The 19,556-nt window shown below is 39.7% G+C and overlaps 1 protein-coding gene across 2 annotated transcripts; it reads left to right on the top strand.

The window, feature by feature from the left end:
* Positions 1–5,615: 5,615 nt before the first annotated feature.
* ATP5MC3 (ATP synthase membrane subunit c locus 3) lies at positions 5,616–9,521 on the top strand. Of its 2 annotated transcripts, none has more exons than XM_072612385.1 (5): positions 5,616–5,846; positions 6,038–6,163; positions 7,467–7,544; positions 8,141–8,334; positions 9,262–9,521. In XM_072612385.1, the coding sequence occupies exons 2-5, from the start codon at positions 6,125–6,127 to the stop codon at positions 9,374–9,376; spliced, it is 426 nt and encodes a 141-aa protein (XP_072468486.1). In that variant the 5' UTR covers positions 5,616–5,846; positions 6,038–6,124; the 3' UTR covers positions 9,377–9,521. The 2 variants fall into 2 exon arrangements, with proteins under 2 accessions (XP_072468486.1, XP_072468487.1); XM_072612386.1 differs by having other exon boundaries at positions 5,812–5,921.
* The last annotated feature ends 10,035 nt before the right edge of the window (positions 9,522–19,556 follow it).

Here is a 19,556-nt window from a genome sequence, read left to right as displayed (position 1 = left end):
AGTCTCTAGTGAGTAGCAGCTCCCCTCCTCTCCCCTCCCCTCCTCTCCTCTCCTCTCCCCTCCTCCCTCTCCTTTCCTTCCTCCCTTTCCCTTCCCTCCCCTCCTCTGGTGTTCTGCCCAGAGAAAGGTAAATGCTGTGGCTAAAATCTGCCTTTTTTCCTTTGGGTTTACAGGTTCCATTTCTTGCTCAAAGATCAAGCCTTAAACTCAATTCACTCTGGAGCTCATAGACTGGACAACAAGTCCCCACCCACCTAGCACAGAGTAGATGTAATAACTAAACAGTAATTTGTTTCTCTTTTACCCCAAGAACCCTGAGGGTCTTCCCCTCCCAGTTTGATTTTTTTTTATTAAAAGGGCCATCCTTTGAGTAACTTAAAGAAGCCTATTCATTGAATGAGTGTATCTCACTCAAAGTGAGAATGTGATAAGACTTAGCCTGAAAGGGCCAGGGGTCTCACACTGCATCCTGGGCCATCTGATGAATATCATGCTGATGGGGTGCTTGGGCCCCAATTCTAAAATCACATTTCTCCCTAGTCTCAAAACACTATCCCAGGCAGTTTCTCCCCAGCCCAAGGACACAGTCTGCCCCAGCAACAACTGTTATCTCCCTTCCTACTACAGTAGGCAGCTGTACCTATAGAGCTCATTAATCTGAACCAGCTGTGTACTGGCTGAACTGGCTGTGCACTGGGTCATAACAAGATTCACTACTCACTGACCAATCATACATATCCTAGACTTAGACGTACCTATACTCCCTTACATTTATCTTGTCTAACAAGACATTGATGAGAGCAACCTGGTATTTCTGAGCCACCCTGACCACTAGTTGACTCAGTGATATTTCAGGCCTAAAACCACACATCCAGGTAGCCTCTCCTTGGGCTATTTCCCTATGAACTCTGAGTAAAATACCTGCGCAGTAGATAGCAAAAGTGCATATTCTCTTAAGAACTAACCACTCCTTAACCACTCCCTAATCCCACCCCAAAACATCTAGTCAGCATATTTGGCACATGTTTCCTATAGAATATATAAACTTTCCCTGTACTCCTTTAAGGTTGCAGGTTCCCTAAAAACTCTTGCCACTGAAAAGCATAATAAATCTTTACATTGACCTCAACAATGCTTGAGTCCATGAATTCTTCTCCAGATGATCTGCCCCTGGTGCTCCAGTCTTTGCAGGGGTCTTACCCTCTCCCTTCTTCCAGTCCTCATCAATGCCCCTGGACCCAGATGGCTCAGGAGAAGAAATTGAGGTTGGTGACCTTGCACAGCCCTCCCTCACTCAAATCAAAGTCAACTACAAGTCATGTCATCATCTTGATGTCATGGTCTTCTTCAAGAACAAAGGACAAACACACAACAACACAATTCCCTTTTTACAGAAGAGGAAACTGAGGGAAACAGAAGTTAGGTGATTTGCCCAGGGTCACACAGGTAGTAAATGTTGAGGCTGGATTTCAACTCAGGTTTTTCTGACTCCAGGCCCAGTCCTCTATCCACTGAATCACCAGCTGCCTCACAAAGTAATGAACAATGTCCCCTTTCTAATTTTAGTTGCTTCAGCCTTGTTTGTACAAAACCTTTTTAAATTTTTGTAATCAGACTTGTCTGTTTTGCCTTGGTGACGCTCTCTAATTCTTGTTTGGTCATGAACTTTTCCCCTGCTCATGGGTGTGATAGGTAATTCTTCCTTGTTCCTCTAATTTGTTTAAGATATCACCCATTAAGTCTAAGTCATGCATCTTTTTGGAGCTTGTCGTGGTGTATGGTATGAGAGTTTCTGTCAGAATGCTTTCCAGTTTCCCCAACAGTTTTTGTCAAATAGCAAGTCCTTGCCCCATTTAGCTGGGATCTTTGGTTTATCAAACACTAGACTACTGTGTTCATTTTCTTCTACTTATTGTATACCTAATTCGTTGCATTCAACGTCTCCATTTCTAACTAAATATGCAAATGTTTTGATGATTACTGCTTTGTAATGTAGTTTGAGATCTAGTACTGCTAGGTCCTCTTCTTTCCCACTTTCTTTCATAAATTTCCTTGAGATTCTTGACTTTTTGTTCCTCCAGTTGAATCTTGTTATTATTTTTACTAGCTCTATAAAGTAATTTCATAGTTTTCATTGGTAGGATACTGAATGAGTAAATTAATTTAGATAGTACTCTCACCGTTATTAGATTGGCTCAGTCTACCATGAGCAATTAAAATTTTCCAGTTATTTAGATTTGTTTGTTGTTGTTCATCCTTTGTTCTCAAAGAGAGCCAATGATATCAGGAGGGTGATGTCTTGACCTGCAAGTGAATTGGATTGAAGTGAGGCAGGCCTGTGCAAAATCACCAGTCTCACTCTTTCCTCCAGAGTCATCTGGGTCCAGTACCAACATATATAGATTAGGATGACTGGAGATGACCTAGGATGCAAAGGAAGGTATTGGCCTTTTTAAACTAAGGCCTTCCCCAGGTCTCACTTTGTCTGAGGCAACACCCATTTGATGATTAAAGGTAGGAAGGAATTGGGACAAAAGATGGTCTAGTTTGCCTTCACAAAAGAATTAATCAAGGAGAATACCTTTAGAGTTTTTGAGATAGAAGGGAAACAGTTGCTATTTACACTCACTCTAAGCCACCAAAACCCAAATAATGAACAAGGGCTAGGACCTATTATTGGACAATCAGTGAAAGCCAGAGGGATTTGGGTTTAGAGGCATAGTCAAGTAGCTCCATTTGAATTATAATGGGCTTTTTCAAAGATATATTTATATTTAAAAGAAGTTATATTTAAAAGAAGTTTATTTAAAGTTATATTTAAAAGAAATTATAAATGGAAACAATACAAGATAAAAGAGGTAATTATCTCACTTTTTTTAAAGCAAAATAATGATAGAAAAAATAAATAGGGAAGAAAAAAATCTAACCCCAAAATACTTTGCTAAGTATAAGGGATCAAAAATTATATTCCTTTGGACAGATTACCCATGTGTTACTGCATGATGACCCACACACATGGAGGAAGAGGAAAAAGAAGGGGAAGTGGAGAAGGAGGAGGGAGAGGGGAATACATATTGACCTGCTAACACTTGCTGGTTAAGACCTGTCTGCAGACTAGACCACATACATTATACCCACTTCATGTGATATTTGATTGTTCCACAGTTTCCCAAAGTGAGCCATACTGTCCCCCCACAAATGATTGGGGTGGTGGTGGTAGTAACCTCAGGCGCAATTGGGAGGTGTTAAATAAAAATAAGGGAGTGGTAGAAGCATAAGGAAAGAAAAAAAGGTAAGAAAATTTTGAAAAACTACATATGTTTCATCTGTTGTATAACAGAGTTAAAGTTGCAGTGATTACATTATTTTCCAAATAAACACACAAAATGCAAATAATCTGAAGGCAGGTCTTAACAAGCAAGGGCTGGCAGGCAACTGTGTTGCCTATTGTTGGGAAGTCCTGTGTGCAACAGTAGGAATCTGTGTGTGTAATGACTTGTTTATAATATGATACTATATACTATTACATGATGCAATATTTCAATGCAGGAAAAACCCTAGAAATTTGCAATAAATTATTAAATTTAAGATGAATCTTTTAAAAAATATATTTTATTTATTTTTTGAAATGATACACATTTCAAAAAACCTATTAAAGGGTTAAAGAAAGTAGATTTCTGTGTTGGGGGGGAGCTGAGTAATTTTTTTTTTAAAAGATGTTGGTAGGCCAAATAAATTTGGAAACCTCTAAAGCTAAGGAAATTTGCAGTTACAAAAGACTCATCATCACAAGCTTTCACTCAGGCTTGAAATGTACTCCCTCCTTACCTATGCATCTTGGAATGTGTGTGTGTGTGTATGTATGTGATGCACACACACACAGACATACACAATATACATACATACGTGTGTGTGTGTATCCCTAGAGAACGTAGTAAGCTCTTCAAGGGTAGGAAATGTTTCATTTGTGTCTTTAGCACCTATCATTGGCACATTGTAGGTTCTTAATAAATGCTCATTAATTGATAAATAGGATTTCAATTAATACATCAATTATTATAGTAGTCTTTTGCTGCATGATATATAAAAGAAGTTTATGTTAGAATGAGTAACATCTATTTCTGTCTTCTTTTACAGCTAGGAAAATTGATTATCTCTTCTTTACAAATAGGGATATTAAAGCCTAAAGCATAGGGAAATTAAGGACCGGAGAGGCAAAAATGACTTGCCCAAAGTCAAATATTTAGTGGCAAAGTTGAGTCTAGAATATAGGTATTCTAACTATTGTGCTATAAGAAATGTAGAACAGGAGGACTTCAGAAAAACCTGGAAAGACTTATAAGAACTGATGCTGAGCGAAATGAGCAAAACCAGGAGAACATCATACACAGTAACAGCCACAGTGTGTGCAAATTGTTTATAATAAATTTAGCCCAGCAATGCAAGGACCTAAAACATTTCCAAAGGACTAGATGCAAAATGCCATCCACATTCAGAGAAAGAACTATGGAGTCGGAACTCTGAATGAAGCAGACTATTTTCTATTATGTCAAGTTTTGTTTTGTTGTTTTCTCATGGTTTCTTCCATTCGTTTTAATTCTTCTATGCAACATGATGAATGAGAAAATGTGTTTAATAAGAATGTATGCATAGAAACCTTATGTTTGTATGCCATAGTGGGAAAGGAGAGGGGAAGGAGAGAAGGGGAGAAAAATTTAAAGCATATGGAAATGATTGTTGAAACCTGAAAACAAATAAATTATTGACAAAAAGAAATTATAGGTATTCTAACTCCCAATCCTGCCTCTTTTGTACTTTTGAAATCTAAGGACACACTTCCATGGCCTGAATGAAGTTTCATTTTCACCTGAGAAAATTATTTGCTGAAAGTTACCAAAAATAAGTGTAGAAACCTAGGGTTTTTATACACAAGCACTCCTATGTAACACAAATGAAGGCCACTCTTTATTTTTCCGATAACAGAACCAAGGACGTGAGCCAGAGTAGACTTTGGACATCATCCAGTCCAGTCCCCTCATTCTGCTGACGAGGGTGGTGAAGTCCAAAGAGACAAAGTGTCTTTCTCAAGGTTACAAACCGAATCAGTCGCACTGAGATTAGAAGCCAGGTGTTTCGTGAGAGTCAAAGGAGGCTCTTTCAACTGCTACAAAGTTGCAATTCCCCTTCCCCACACAGCAGCGTGTTGCACCCAAACTTCCTAAGCGTCATACCCTGGGTCTAGCACCATTTTCAGGGCACTTAAAGACTTGAAAACCATTTCTCTGAAAGTTCCTCAAGAACGACTTCACCGCAAATGAAAGCTTTTGGCTGTGTGCGGGGGCGGTTCGGAGGTCAAGCCCCAGGGGTCAGACAGCCCAGCACTGAAGCCCAAGGCCCAGCGTGCTCTCGATATGTTTCTCAAGAGGAAATAAAGATCCTGATCAAAAAAGGAGTTTTGTTCTGCAGAAAGCCTAGAAGATGAAGAAAAGGTGAGTCTCCAAAAACGTGGGACGGGCATCAGGTGAAGGTTCGTCCTCTGCGATGCTCCTAAGCAGCTCCATTCCGGACGGACGCCCGACGCCACTCCCTTCTCGGTTCTGTCCCTCCCTGTCGCCCTTTGCACGGGCAACCCCGTTGTCCTTCCCAGCTCGCTGCTAATAAAGTTATTACAAAGTGACCTTGAGCGTCTATTTCCTCCAACCCCCATCCGCTCCCACTCCCCCGCCTTCTCTGTCCTGGGCCCCTCCGCCTTCTCCATCCGGGTGCTGGGGTTGGGATAAGAGGCGGACTGCGCCTGCGCGCCCTGCCCCATTCGGTTCGACCTCTGCCGCAGGCGCCTGAGAGAGGTAAGTCCCGAGCGCGCGGAAGCCCGACCCGGCCCAGCCCGCTGCCTCATTCATTCGGGCTGCCTCCAGCACCAGGTGCAGCGCGGGGAGAGGGGCAACCCCGCGGGCGTGGGCTCTGCGTTCCGGGGAGGAGAATCGGGGGAAGCCGACTTCCAGGGAGCACTTGACCTTAAAGCTTGTTTCCTCTGCAGACACCAGAGCAGGCGGCACTAAGCCGAGCCCTCGCCTCCCACCACCTGCTCCCTTCTTCCGTCGCCGCTGCCCCAGCTGCTCCCAAGATGTTGGCCTGCGCCAAGCTCGCCTGCTCCCCCGCTCTGGTGAGTGGCCCCGGCGTGGGCCAGGCTCGGGCCCCCCGGGAGCGCCCACGCTGAATGACCGCGGAGGCCGGGCAAGGCCACGGTGGATCCACGGTGCAGGCCTTGGCTTCCCATTGCCCATTCCTCCCGGGTGCCTTCGGGAGCCCCTCTTCCCCTCCCTGGCTGAGAGACTGCGGAGCCCCTGGGTTCCGACTGGCGAGGAGGCCGGCGGGGCCTAGCTGTCAGGCTTCACCCTGACTGTAGGTCAAAGCCGCGTCCCAGGCCGCTCCTGGGCTATCGGTGGCTGGTGTCCGCGGCCAGGCCCAGCCCTCCGGGTCTAGGAAGGGCCTGCGGGGTCATGGCCGTGAGTGCGCGGTGGGGGTCTGCGCGGCGGGGTCGGGGCCTAGTTCCGCGGCTGCGCCGGGGCCCGCTCCTTCCTGTAGGTCAAACTCTCCCGCAGCCCCGGAGGGAGGGACTTCGCGTCCCCGAGTGGGCGGGGAAGAGCCGGAGAAGGCGCTGCTGGGGCGGCCGGCGGGGCCCTGCGCTCTCGGGGGGTTTGCTGCACCCAGACGGGCTCGTCTGGGAATCGGGACAAAGTTGTGTCAGGACTCGCGGTGACCTTAGGCCAGCCGAAAGCCAAGGGCATAGGCCGGTGGAAGAGGGCTCCCTGGCTGTTGTAGTGAATCCGTAGGCCTTGGGTGACTGCGATGTAATTAAACGGTGCTCTTTTTGACTTCATGATTAATCTACTGATATTCAGCTTTTTTTTTTCATTTTTAGAAGTGATTTTTGTTTTTTAAAAAAACCCAAATACTGAACTTGGGATAGAATGTTTTGCATGACATATATCAGCTTCAAATATAACCAGAGTCTAATTAGGTTTTCCTTTCTTTTCCATGCACCTAGACTATCTCATTTAATAGGTTTTCCAAAATGTTTTAGATTCACTAAGTAGTGAATCATTGGATTCACGGGGCAAGTTCTCATAATTTATAGTGTGCTGTAGTATTAAAATTAAAAATATTGAATCAGAATATTGTTTTATTTTTTGGAAATACAATATATCGTATGATATGTCCCCTAAAAGACCTCCAAGTCGGTGTACAGTATAAGTAGCAATTCTTTCTTTTTCTAGTCTGGAGAATAACCCTAGTCAGTTTTTATTGGCTTTCTTAGAACTTAGGGTGCAAAAAAAGGTCATTGTAGTTCTGCAGAGCATGTGTTTGCTTATTTTTATTATATGTTATTATGCATATTGGTTATTTTAATTTAATTATGAATATTATTGATATATGGTGATATAATTTATTTTTTCTTTTATCAGATCCGTGCTGGATCCAGAATTGTATACAGACCAATTTCTGCAGCAGTGTTGTCTCGACCAGAGGTCAGGACTGGAGAGGTAATTGGCTATAAGAGAACCATATCAAACTAATAATGTCTTATGTGTTTTATATTTGTTGTAGTGGTATCTTTTTGCATCCTTTCTAACAAGGATTAAATAAGGAATACATAGACACAAGTTATAGTGATTGAGCCATTTGAGAAGAAGTCTTAAATTTAACACATGGAACTCAAGTGTGGTAGGTCAGGTATTTGGAGCTAGAAGGGAGGGAGATCATCTAGTTACTTAGATTCTGGTTCAGCCTCCTTATTTTACAGGTGAGGAAACTGAAGCCTAAAGAGGTTAAGTGATTTGTCCAAGGAAATAGAGATAGTGGATCTAGGACTTAAACCTAGGTCCTCAGACTCCAAATGATGCACACTGTCTGCAACAAGTGTTTTTAATTATAGTCATTTAAATAGGTAACAAACCCAGGTTCTCTGACTTCAAATGATGTGTATATTCATATTACATACCCACTGTTTCTAATAAATACATGTCTTACCCACATGTATTAAAACTAAAATTAGAGCTATGTAGTTATAGCAATAGCTTGACAGTATATTCATTTAAATAATCTACTGACTTGACCTTTGTCTTTTTTTTTTTCCTAGGGCAATACAGTATCTTATGGGACCCAGAACAGGGTGTCTCAGCTAGCACTAAGGGAGTTCCAGACCAGTGCTATCAGCAGAGACGTTGACACTGCTGCCAAATTTATTGGTGCAGGTGCTGCCACAGTAGGAGTGGCTGGTTCTGGTGCTGGTATTGGAACTGTCTTTGGTAGTCTGATTATTGGTTATGCCAGGTAACTTTTTCCATATCTAAAAGAATTCATGGGCATTGCACTGCATGAAGGCTAATCTAATATGTTTGAAAATGGTTTTATAAAATACTTAACCAAATCATTAAACTATGTTTTTTGTTTTGGTGGAGTTTGGGGTAGGGCAAAGGGAAGTAAAGTCCTCTGTTTTAGACCTAGAAATAATTTCATTGGTGAATATGCTTTTAAAACTTCCATAGTAGGAGACTTTTTCAGATATATTTCACTATTTAAGACCTTATTTCAAAACCACATCTTTTGGTTTAGCAATTGACATGCTTCATTTATATTATTACATAGTCTTTTATAATCTTTCAAAACATATGGAATATCTTTAACCAAATGTGTGTTCCAGGAATGACAAACTAGCTCTGAAAAATATTTTGAAAACATTATTGCTCTCTTTTCTCAAAATAGTCTTTGTGTTTTCCCTCCCTGCATTATTTCTAATATACTTTGGGTCTTGTTTCTAGTAATTTGGTTTTAACTCAGTTGTAAGTACATACCCCTGTTGAAGTTTTTTGTTAATAACAACTGCATAAGCTAAAATTGGGTCTTAGGATGGAAGTAGTTATTTGTCTAGGGTTCTTTCAGATTATGTTTTAACTTAGAAATAAAACACTTAAGTGTGTTCTTCCATGGAAAAGTGGTTTTCAAATAAAAATCAAATCAGCTGTCAAAGTTCATCTTGTTGGGCATGTGGCTTTCTAATAAAAGTAGCTGTACATATACAGACATTTTATGTATGTATGTATGTATATGTGTGTATGTATAGTTAAAACTGATCCAAGCAGCATCTTATGGCAACAGCCTAAAACAAAGTTTAAAAAAAAAACTTGCCATCAGCCCTTGATTGAAACTTAACTAATGTATCAAATGAGACAGTCATATTTGCTCTTATCTCTTTTTTAGAAACCCTTCACTGAAGCAGCAGCTGTTCTCATATGCTATCCTGGGATTCGCCTTGTCTGAAGCTATGGGTCTCTTTTGTTTGATGGTTGCTTTCTTGATCTTGTTCGCCATGTAATTAATTGCAGCTTGAAATGTTGACATTTAATACAAATTACGGATGTAATTCTGTGTATCTTACTGTGGCTCCGAAAACTGTTGTGTTGGTGTCATGGAAATGTGCATTATTTCCAAAGTCATTTCATTAAAGATGATAACTTTAATTTTTGCTGTCACTTGTACTTATTATATTGAACTTAGCACATGGGAACACATGCTCTGGTATAAATTGTACTGCTAAGCTGAATGAACCTATTAACTTTTCATCTGTTGTGGTATTTGAGTGATGTAAAATGGAGAGTGTTGTATATTGCCTCTGTTTTTCATGTTTGCCCAAAAGAAATATGTATGTATAAATGATTCTTCCATGAGAAATAATGGGAGTTGTATCTGGTAATGTTAATACAAAAGTTTATTTAAAAAGCAACATAATATGGAATTGAGTCTCTTCTAAGTTAGTTCATTAATTTTGGCGTCAGGCCTGCATTTTAAAATTCCTTGCAAATAATATTGGTTGGCTTTTATTGTGACAATCTGTAGTTAGTGCCTACTTATAATTCTGTGTGCAAGAGCCATAGTAAAGATTCTTTAAAATGAATTACATCAGATGTTTTAAATACTTTTTAAATGTTATAACCTTGAAGTATAAAAATCTGATTTAATTTCAGGTTTCATCTTAAATAAGTTTATTGTAAATCCTACTTTCATATATGTGATATATGATAGGAAGTGAAAGTAATTAGCAAAGCTCTTTTCTGGTTAGAGTTTGACTTTCTCACTAGTTTCCGTATCCAAATCATGTATTCCAATAAAGTAGCCAAGTAATGCTTCTAGATGTCACTGGTATTTATGTGGAAGAATGAAGAATATCATTGACTAAGAACCTAAGAACCTGTCATAGTTGGTCTTCCAGTGTCCTAGCTACCTAGGCCCCAAACTTAACACTGGTGAGAAAAGCATTACTACTATGTAATGAAGCAAGTTAATGGTAGTCTTTCCTCTGTATGCAAAGACATGAAAAGATAAAACCATGCTCATGATAATCATGCACATGTAATGGTTTATAAAAGTATTTTCAGTTCCAAAGTAATTTAGAAATGGAGGGGAGGCTTTTTTCCAACGTTTCGTTTTTGTTTCTGATCTCATACCTATTGATACTCTTTCCCCTACTTTAACCTAGTTAGGGACAGTTATGGATGATAAGAATTTAAGAATAAGTGAACCATAACATTTCTTAGCACTTTAACACTTAAGTAGCATGAAACTAAAGAAATAAGGTATGTTATCTGCTGACAATTTCTTAGGGAAAATAATCTAGATAGTACCATATTGAATGAGACATCACTTTTCAAAAGTTTGATAAAATTTTACACTTGAAAAATTTAGTATATGACCCCTCAAAACAAAAGCAAACTATTATATTAAATAATTACATGATGCTCCAGGTTAAAAGTCAGTTCAGCAGCAGGTCAATGATAAATTCCAAGTTTTCAGCAAAGAGGGCCTGATCAAAAAGTGAGTATGGAACTATTTTGATCTTACCATTGGAGCCTTGGAAGTGTGGTTGAATGAGAAGGAACGACCTTAAGTATTAGCTTCTGAAAGACAGGCCAGTGCAGTGGTAGGGGTGGGGGAGGAAGGGTAGGGAGTGGGAAGCCCCTGTACTTAGGGGAGTGAAAGAAGTTCATCAGCCTGGCCTCTAGTGAATGAAGGTAGCCTTGTCTGGACTGCAGCTTTGCGATTTCTAGAAGAAAACCACTATGTCCTTGACAAGTTAGAGAAAAGGGAAGGTCAGAGATAAGTTGTTGCCAAGAGGTGTTAATCCATGTCACAACATCTGTTATTCTACCTCTGATAATGAGAGTGACAATACATCCAGGTTGTTAGTACTCTATCCTTGTTGAGAGAAATAATACTGAATTAAGGGGAAAAAACAATTATGAATCCAGAGTTATATGATTAATTTGACATTGAATTCTTTAAATAGTTCCTGGGAAGAAGCAAGTGTAAAGGTGCTATTTTCCTAAAATCTACTGTTTGTTAAATATCTTTCTATGATGATTGGTAGTTTGGACAACATAAAATATTCAGACTAGTGATAGTAACTAGCTCAGGATGATAAAGATCCATTTTAACATTAGATTTGTAGTTACTAAAGCTAAGCTTTATGTTTACTTGGATGATTGTCCATAGTCTGAATATCACCTAAGGAAAGAGTACAGAATTAACAGATTTTTGAAGCAATTGGCAATATACTGCTTGGACTCAAATATTATTTGTACTATCAATAAATGCAGATAACTAATTCATGCTTTTAAGGGTGGATTCCTTATTCAAAAAATACTGAGTTTCTACCATATATAACATGCTGGCTGAGAATTAAAAAATTAATGAGACATGGTCTTTGCCTACAAGGAACTTACAATTAGATAAGACATTTACACAAAATAGGAAATATAAACAATAATTGTGTTAAGAGAAATGTAAATGAAATGTAAGGAGAATTTAAAGATCACTTTGGTCTGAGTAAACATAAGTCATCTTGGAGGAAATTCATTTGAGCTGGGCCTTGAAGGATGCATTGAATCTCAAAAGGCAGATATTGGAGGGAGAATGTTCCAGGTATCAGGAAAGCTATTAACAGGCAGAAAAATAATGTGTTTAAGGAGTGGCAAGAACTTTGGTCAGAGAAAAACACAGGGTTCAAATAGAGTAATGTGATATGACTCAAAAGGTAAGTTAAAGTCAGATCATAGAAGGTCTTGAATTCCAAGCTAAGAATTTAGGTTTTGGGGGAAAACCAGAGAAGTAGTCATTTGTTTCTGGGATTCAGTTTCCTCATCTGTAAAAAGTGAGATTAACTATAGGTACCTTCCAGCTCTTCTGATATTCTGAAATTAGTTTTAGACACATTGAATGCTAGTGATAAATTCAGGAGGCAGAAATTAGGAATGTACCTAGTACATGTAGACAAATATTTGGTGTTGTAGGAGAGATCAAGATTGGTGATTAATATATAAGTTATCTTCATAGAAGTAAGAGGTCAGATTTTGGAAGTGGATTAAGTTGCTGAAGAAAATAAAATATCAAGGACAAAAAACATGGGAGAATCACCTAAATTGAGAGGACGAGAGGAAAGCTAGTGAGCAGTCAAGGTGGGCAAGGTGCAGGGTGATATGGAAACCAAGGAAGGGGTCAATAAACTATCAAATATTGAAGAAGACTGATGAAATGCATTTGATTTGGCATTTAGAAGGTTATTAGTAATAACTGAAAGAACAGACTCAGGGTAGTGATGCAAGCCAGGCTGCAAGAATTAAGGAGCAACAGGGTGGTAAGACAATATAGATGGCCAGCATGTCTGTCTGTCATTGGCTTAGTCTTGAGAAGTTTGCTAGTGAAAGGAAGGAGAGAGATGTAACAGTAGCTTGAAAAGTTTTTGTTTTAGGATAACCAAGTCCAATCTTGATTCCATAGGGAAGAGGGGAAGGAAGTGGGTGAAGAGGGAAAGATTGAAGATACAAAAGACAGAGGAGATAATTCTTGGAGTAACTTCCTGGAAGAGGTAGGAGACGATGTTATGAGAAGCCCAGATGGAAGAGGTTAGTCTTAGAAGAGATACTTCTTCATCTGATAGAGGATGATGAGAAAACAAATTTAATATTGAAAGGAGATAAATTTCAGTAGATTTTAAAATTTATTGCTGAACAGTACCTTGGAGATCATCTAATCCACTTCACTCAGTTTAGAGGCAACGCAGGCTCAAAAAAGTGAAGGGGCTTGTCCAAGGTGTTCTTGTCATTTGTGGAAAAGGTAGCAGTAGAGTCCAGGTTTCTTAGTCCAGTACTCTGATCAATATACCTGAAGGAGGTATTGTGGTGGTGGTGTGGAGCTATTCAGAAATGAGTAAAGCTGGGAGAGCTTACTGAGTGGGCTCCTGGTGCTTCTGCACATGCCTGGTTCATAGAGTGGCCTCCACTGCTTCATGGATATAAACTATGATCCAGCTGAGGTGATCTGGCAGCCTTGGAAGAGTTCAGCTGAGGTGCCTCCCTGGAGCAAAGGCACTTCACAAGAAGTCATAGAATGAATTCTGAGAGCTAGAAGGGAACGTGGCCATCTCCTGCCTCTCCTGCCTGAAAGGATCTCCATCACAGCATATGTCATAAATGATCATCTAGCTTTTGCATGAAGATATCCAAGGAAGGAAAACTTACCACCTCTTAAAGCAGTGCATTCCACTTTTGGACAGTTCTGATCACTGGGAAGTGTTTTCCTAACAAGCCTAAATTTGCCTTCCTGCAACTTCAAACCATTGTTTTTGTGCTTTGTCCTTCATCCTCTTCTGTTGTCTCTTGTTCTCTCTCTGACTGGCCTCTTCAGCAGCTCTCACTGGTTACTATTTCTATCCAGGTGATTCCCAAATGTACATAATCAGCCTCAGTCTCTTTACTAAGCTTCAACTCCACATCACCAGTTACCTAGTGGACATTTCAAGTTGAATATCCTAGGCAAACCTCATCCTCAATATATCCAAAACAACCCATTAACCTTTCCTCCAATACTACTGCTGTTCTGAACTTCCCTATTTCTATTGAGGGAACCACCATTTTTCCTGTTTCCAAAGTTTGTAACCTCAGTGGTTTTATTTTTATTAAAAAAAATTTATTTTAAATTAAATACAAAGTGAAAAAAGAAAAAAAAAGGACATTTCCATATACATAGCAGAATATAAGGGAGGATTCAACATAAAAACAATACACTTCTATTTATGAAAACCTATGTAATAAATCCTAAACATTGTTTTCAAAGCAACCTGGCTTTTCTATGAGTCCTTCTAGGTTTTCTTTTGTTCTCTGCTGCGTACTTTTTTTTGTTTTTTTTTTTCTCCCTCCTCCCCCACCTAAGGCTACAATTAAACTCAAATATATACATATGCAATATATATGTCTACATATACATATATACATGTGTATACATACATATACATATGCATATTTCTATTTGTCAGTTTTTTCTCTGGAGGTGGATAGCATCTTCCTTCATAGATGCAAGTCTTTCAACGTTTTTCTAAATCAACCAGCTTATTATTTCTTATATCATACCAGTATTCCATTACAATCATAGCCTATCTGAGAGATTGTCTATGAAAGTTTTCCCCCAGTTTTCTGCTTTCCTTCTAATCTCAAGTTACATTGATTTTATTTATACATAAAATTTTTCATTTAAAATAATCAAAATTATCCATTTCATACTTCAATAGTCTCTTGCCTTATAATACGATTTAAGGTCTGGTACTGCTAAATCTCCTTCCATTACATTTTTTCCCTTAGTTTCTTTGAAATTCTTGACCTTTTGTTTTTCCAAATGAACTTTGTCACCATTTTTTCTCAGCAAAATAAATTTTTAGTCATTTAATTGGGATGGCATTGAATAGATTTGTTAGGCAAAATTGTCATTTTTTCATTACACTTATCCCTTCCACATCACAACTTTCACTATTATAGCTTTGATATATTGAGGGCTGACACAAGAAATTAAATGAGAATTTTGGGAAAGCTTTGCAAAAGCTGAAGACAATATGTGAAGGCTAACAGACAACACAGAGCCTATGACCAAATACTTAACCCAAATTTTACAATAAGGTACTGTAAATACCCCACAAAAGAAAAAATTCAGACTTCTTCTCTGGTACAAAGGGAGGGCCAAAAAAATCTTAGATTTTCCAGATAACAGGTAGAGATACAGGTGAAGGGACATGCCCTTAACTCCAGTAATGTGGGAGGAATAACTGTATGTTGGCTTACTTAACCATGAACAATGAGTATTTCTCCAGTTATTTAAATGTGACTTTATATAAAGTGTTTTATGTTTATGTTCCTGTGTCTGTTTTTGGCAGGTATATTCTTGGATATTTTATACTGTCTAATGATTTTAAATGGTCTAAAACAATATTGAATATTATTGGTGACAGTATAGTTTCCCTGTTTTTCTTTTTTAATTAAATCTATTTTAGCTTTAACTTTGTATGAGATCATGATTACTACCCTTGATTTTTTTACATAATAAATTCTACTCCAGTCCTTTATTTTATCTCTGTGTATCTCTCATTTTTATTGTGTTTCCTGAAAGCAACATATTGTTGAATTCAGATTTTTAATTCATTCTACTGTTTACATTTTATGGGTAAACTCATCCCATTGACAAACTAAGTTATAATTACTTATGTATTTCCCTTCATCGTATTTTTCCCCAATATCCTTCTCCCCCTATTTACCATATCCCTCTTCACTCATCTAATTTACTTTTATCTGCTACCTTGCCCTCCTGTTCCTTAATCAGTTCACCCCTCTAAGTCTCTCTCTTATTCTCTCCAGCCACCCTCCACCTTAATCTATTTTTCTAAGAGCTGCTATTTGTATGCGATACCTGTTGACTTCTCTTGCAACAAGAGCAGTTTGTCTTTCAGGTCTACTGGATTTTTTGTTGTCTATAAGTGTGCGCACATGTGCTGAGAGTGAGTGGAATCATCTTTGCAGATGATTTTGTTTATTTTGTACATTTTTATGTGTTTCAATCATATAGCGGGATTCCCTGCCTGCTGCTGTAATCAGGCCAGGGTTGGGTAAGCAGACAATATTTAAGGTACTTTTTCTAGCCCCCTTCCTCACACCAGGAGGTGAGCAGTGCAATCCTTAAAAGGCTGCTCAGACACCCAGGGGGCTGCTGAGTCCCACTGCTGCTTCCAGTGAGAAATGATCCTGGGCTGCCTGTGGTCAGGGTTGTGACTACAGCTCCCAGTGTATCTGCACCTGTTGTTTCATCACTTGCCTGTCACCACAGGACTTTGAGGCATAATAATAAAATGGTATGGGTGATGTCTTTTGATTCGTGTGTAAACTGGATTTAAGTGAGACAGATTTGCATGAAGTCATCAGCCTCGTTCTCTTCTCCAGAGTCATCATAGTCCAGTGGCAGGACAGAGTCAAGATGGCTGGCAATGGCTCAGGATGCAGTGGATGACCTTGGCATCTTCTGTGTCTAACCAAGCCCTAAGTGCTCCACATTGTCTGTTTCATCTGCCTTCATGGCCACTGGAATAAATTGTTCTCATCCACCCATTCCACCAGAAGAAGTCTTCACATGCTTGGGGTAAACACTCCCCTAACTCACCAATGGGTTTGAGACCTGGTTTGGCCCATCTGCTGAAACAGCTTACCAAGATGGGGCCACTGCTCATGCTGCAGCTTCTTAGAGCCACAGGTGAGAGCTGGGTGGATCAGGTGGACACCAAAGGTGGAAAGCAGCTGAAAAGGGCTCAGCAGCAGATGTGAGAGCGATGAAGGCAATGTGTGGTGTAGAATGCTGGACGAATCATAGATTCATGCTTTCTAAGTTAAATATTCACATTCATCAAAAATGCCACCCCAAGGCAAAATCACTACCAGAAGAATTAATGTCAACAAATTAGAGTTCTTCTCTGAGTGGGAACAGTTTGTTGCTAACTTGGAGGGAAAGTTGAACTAACACATAGTTGGCAACAGAGGAGCAGAAAAGGAGTGGGCAATTTTCAGAGATTTGGTGTACAGTACTGCATTTGCTCAACTGGGTCAGAACACTAACAAACACCAAGACTGGTTTGATGAAAATGATGGGGAAATTCAGAAACTGCTAACGAAAAATGAGAACTCCACAGGATTTATCAGCTGAATAGTTCATCCACCTTAAGAAGACAGCATTTAATTCCATCAAAAGCAAAGTACAAGCCAAGCTTAGTGAGATGCAGGATTTCTGGCTCAGTAAGAAGGCAGATGAAATTCAGTTTTATGCTGATAGTAACGATCAAAAGCCCTTTTATGATTCCCTGAAAGCTATTTATGGACCAAAAACCTGTGGTACCTCACAGCTACTCAGTACTGATGGAACCACATTGATTAGTGATAAGGATATAATCCTACAGAGAAGGGCTGAACACTTCCATTGTGTTCTCAACGGACCATCATCAATCAATGCTGAGGCCATTGACCATTTCCCTCAGGTTGAAGTCAATCCCACCATTAGGCTCCTTTCATGTGGCAAAGCACCTGGTGCTGATTCTATTTCATTTGAGATTTACAAGGTAGAGGGACCATTGCTCATACAAAAGTTGACTGAAATTTTCCAGATTATATGGCAAGAGGAGGTTATTCCCCCAGGAGTTCAAGGATGCCTCTATTGTCTATCTCTATAAAGGTAAAGGGAATAGATTGTCCTGTGACAATCACAGGGAGTTCTCTCTCTTAGTCATTGTTGGCAAAATTCTTACTAGAGTCCTCCTTAATAGGCTGATCCTTCACCTGGAAGATGGTCATATACCTGAGAGCCAGTGCGGCCTCAGAAAGGGCTGAGGAACAGTTGATATGGAGTTTGCTGCCCAACAACTCCAGGAAAAATGCCAGGAGCAGAATAGAGGTCTGTACACAACATTTGTAGATCTGACCAAAGTCTTTGACACTGTTAGTCATGAGGGATTATGGAAAATTATGTCAAAATTTGGTTGGCTGGAGAAGTTCATTAATATTGCACGTCAATTTCATGACGGCATGTTTGCCTGGGTTCTGCATAGTGGACAATGCTCTTGTGCCTTCCCAGTTACCAATGGAGTGATACAGGGCTATGTGCTTGCTCCCATGCTTTTTAGCATGATGTTTTCAGCCATGTTGTCAAATGCTTTCAATGAGAATGAACACGGCGTCAAGGTCAACTACTATACTGAGAGTAAGTTCTTCAATTTGAAAAGGCTACAATCCAAGACCAAAGTGAAGGGAGTGTTGGTACATGATTTTCTGTTTGCAAATGATTGTGCACTCAATGCAGTCTCTGAAGCTGAGATGTCACAAAGTATGGATCAATTCTCTGCTACCTGTGCTAATTTTGGCCTAATAATTAACACCAAGAAAACTCTATCAGCCACCACCACACCACTCATATGTGGAACCATCAGTTACAACAAATGGAGAAGTTTTGAGTGCTGTGAATATGTTCACTTACCTTGGTATACTTTTCCAGGGATGTACACATTGACAATGAGTTTGGTGCATGCATTGCCAGAGCTAGCTCAGTGTTTGGGAGGCTCTGAAGGAAAGTATGGGAGAGAAGACATATTAGATTGACTACCAAACTGAAGGTTTACAGAGCTATTGTACTGACCTCATTGTTGTATGCCTGTGAAAGACGGACAGTCTACCAGCTCCATGCCAGAAAACTAAATCACTTCCATTTCAACTGTCTTAGGAAGATTCTGAAGATCTCTTGGTAAGATAAGGTACCAGATACAAGTCCTTACTTGAGCTGAGCCGCAAGTATTCAAACTATGCTTCAGAGAGCCCAATTCCAATGGGCTGACCACGTTGCTCGAATTCAAAATGTACGCTTGCCAAAAAGACTGTTTTATGGAGAATTCACATGGGGTAGGCGATCACATGGTGGCCAGAAGAAGTGATACAAAGACACTTTCAAGGTCTCTCTCAAGAACTTTGGACTTTACTATGCAACATGGGAGACACTGGCACAGGACCACTCAGCATGGCGTGCCCATATCAGAAAGGGTGCTGTGCTGTATGAGCAAAGCAGAATTGAGACCACACAAAGTAAACACAGGATGTGCAAATTTGGGATATTCACCCCAAATACTCACATGAACTATCTGTGCCCAACCTGTGGTAGAGCATTCAGAGATCGTATTGGTCTGATCAGACCAATCAGACACGCTGAAACTTCACTTTATCATGGTGATGTCATTTTGGTCCTCTTCGAGAATGAACGACAACAACTAACCATTTTTCTAAGAGTTTCTCCACTGTCCATTCTTAATCTATACACCCTTTAAAAAGTCTTTATCCTATCCCATCATCCCCTTATTCCTTCTAAATTTAGATGACTTTTATACCTTTCTAGATCTATATGTTTTTCCCTCTGAAATTCATTTCTGATGAGAGTAAGGTTCCAGCACCACCAGCCCTCCCCCACTTGCTTCTGTATCAATTCTTTCTTTCATACTCATTTGTATGAGATTACTTCTTTTTATATCTCCTTATGTAGTTTTATTTTTTTAGAATCACCCCCATCATACACAGCTCAGCCAAGACCTCTCTTTCAAACTACCCAAACTACAGTCATGAGAGAACTAATAAAATTTTCACATATAAGAAGCAAATAAT

The sequence above is a fragment of the Notamacropus eugenii genome, chromosome 5 (genome assembly GCF_028372415.1).
Source record: "Notamacropus eugenii isolate mMacEug1 chromosome 5, mMacEug1.pri_v2, whole genome shotgun sequence".
Lineage (NCBI taxonomy): Eukaryota > Metazoa > Chordata > Mammalia > Diprotodontia > Macropodidae > Notamacropus > Notamacropus eugenii.
This window is presented reverse-complemented; position numbering and strand designations above follow the sequence as displayed.

Excerpts from the sequence above, each read along its gene's own strand:
- ATP5MC3 (XM_072612385.1), top strand. The coding sequence starts at position 6,125 with ATGTTGGCCTGCGCCAAGCTCGCCTGCTCCCCCGCTCTG. Across the intron at positions 6,164-7,466 it reads TCGCCTGCTCCCCCGCTCTG|ATCCGTGCTGGATCCAGAAT; the intron begins GTGAGTGGCCCC and ends TTCTTTTATCAG. Across the intron at positions 7,545-8,140 it reads CAGAGGTCAGGACTGGAGAG|GGCAATACAGTATCTTATGG; the intron begins GTAATTGGCTAT and ends TTTTTTTCCTAG.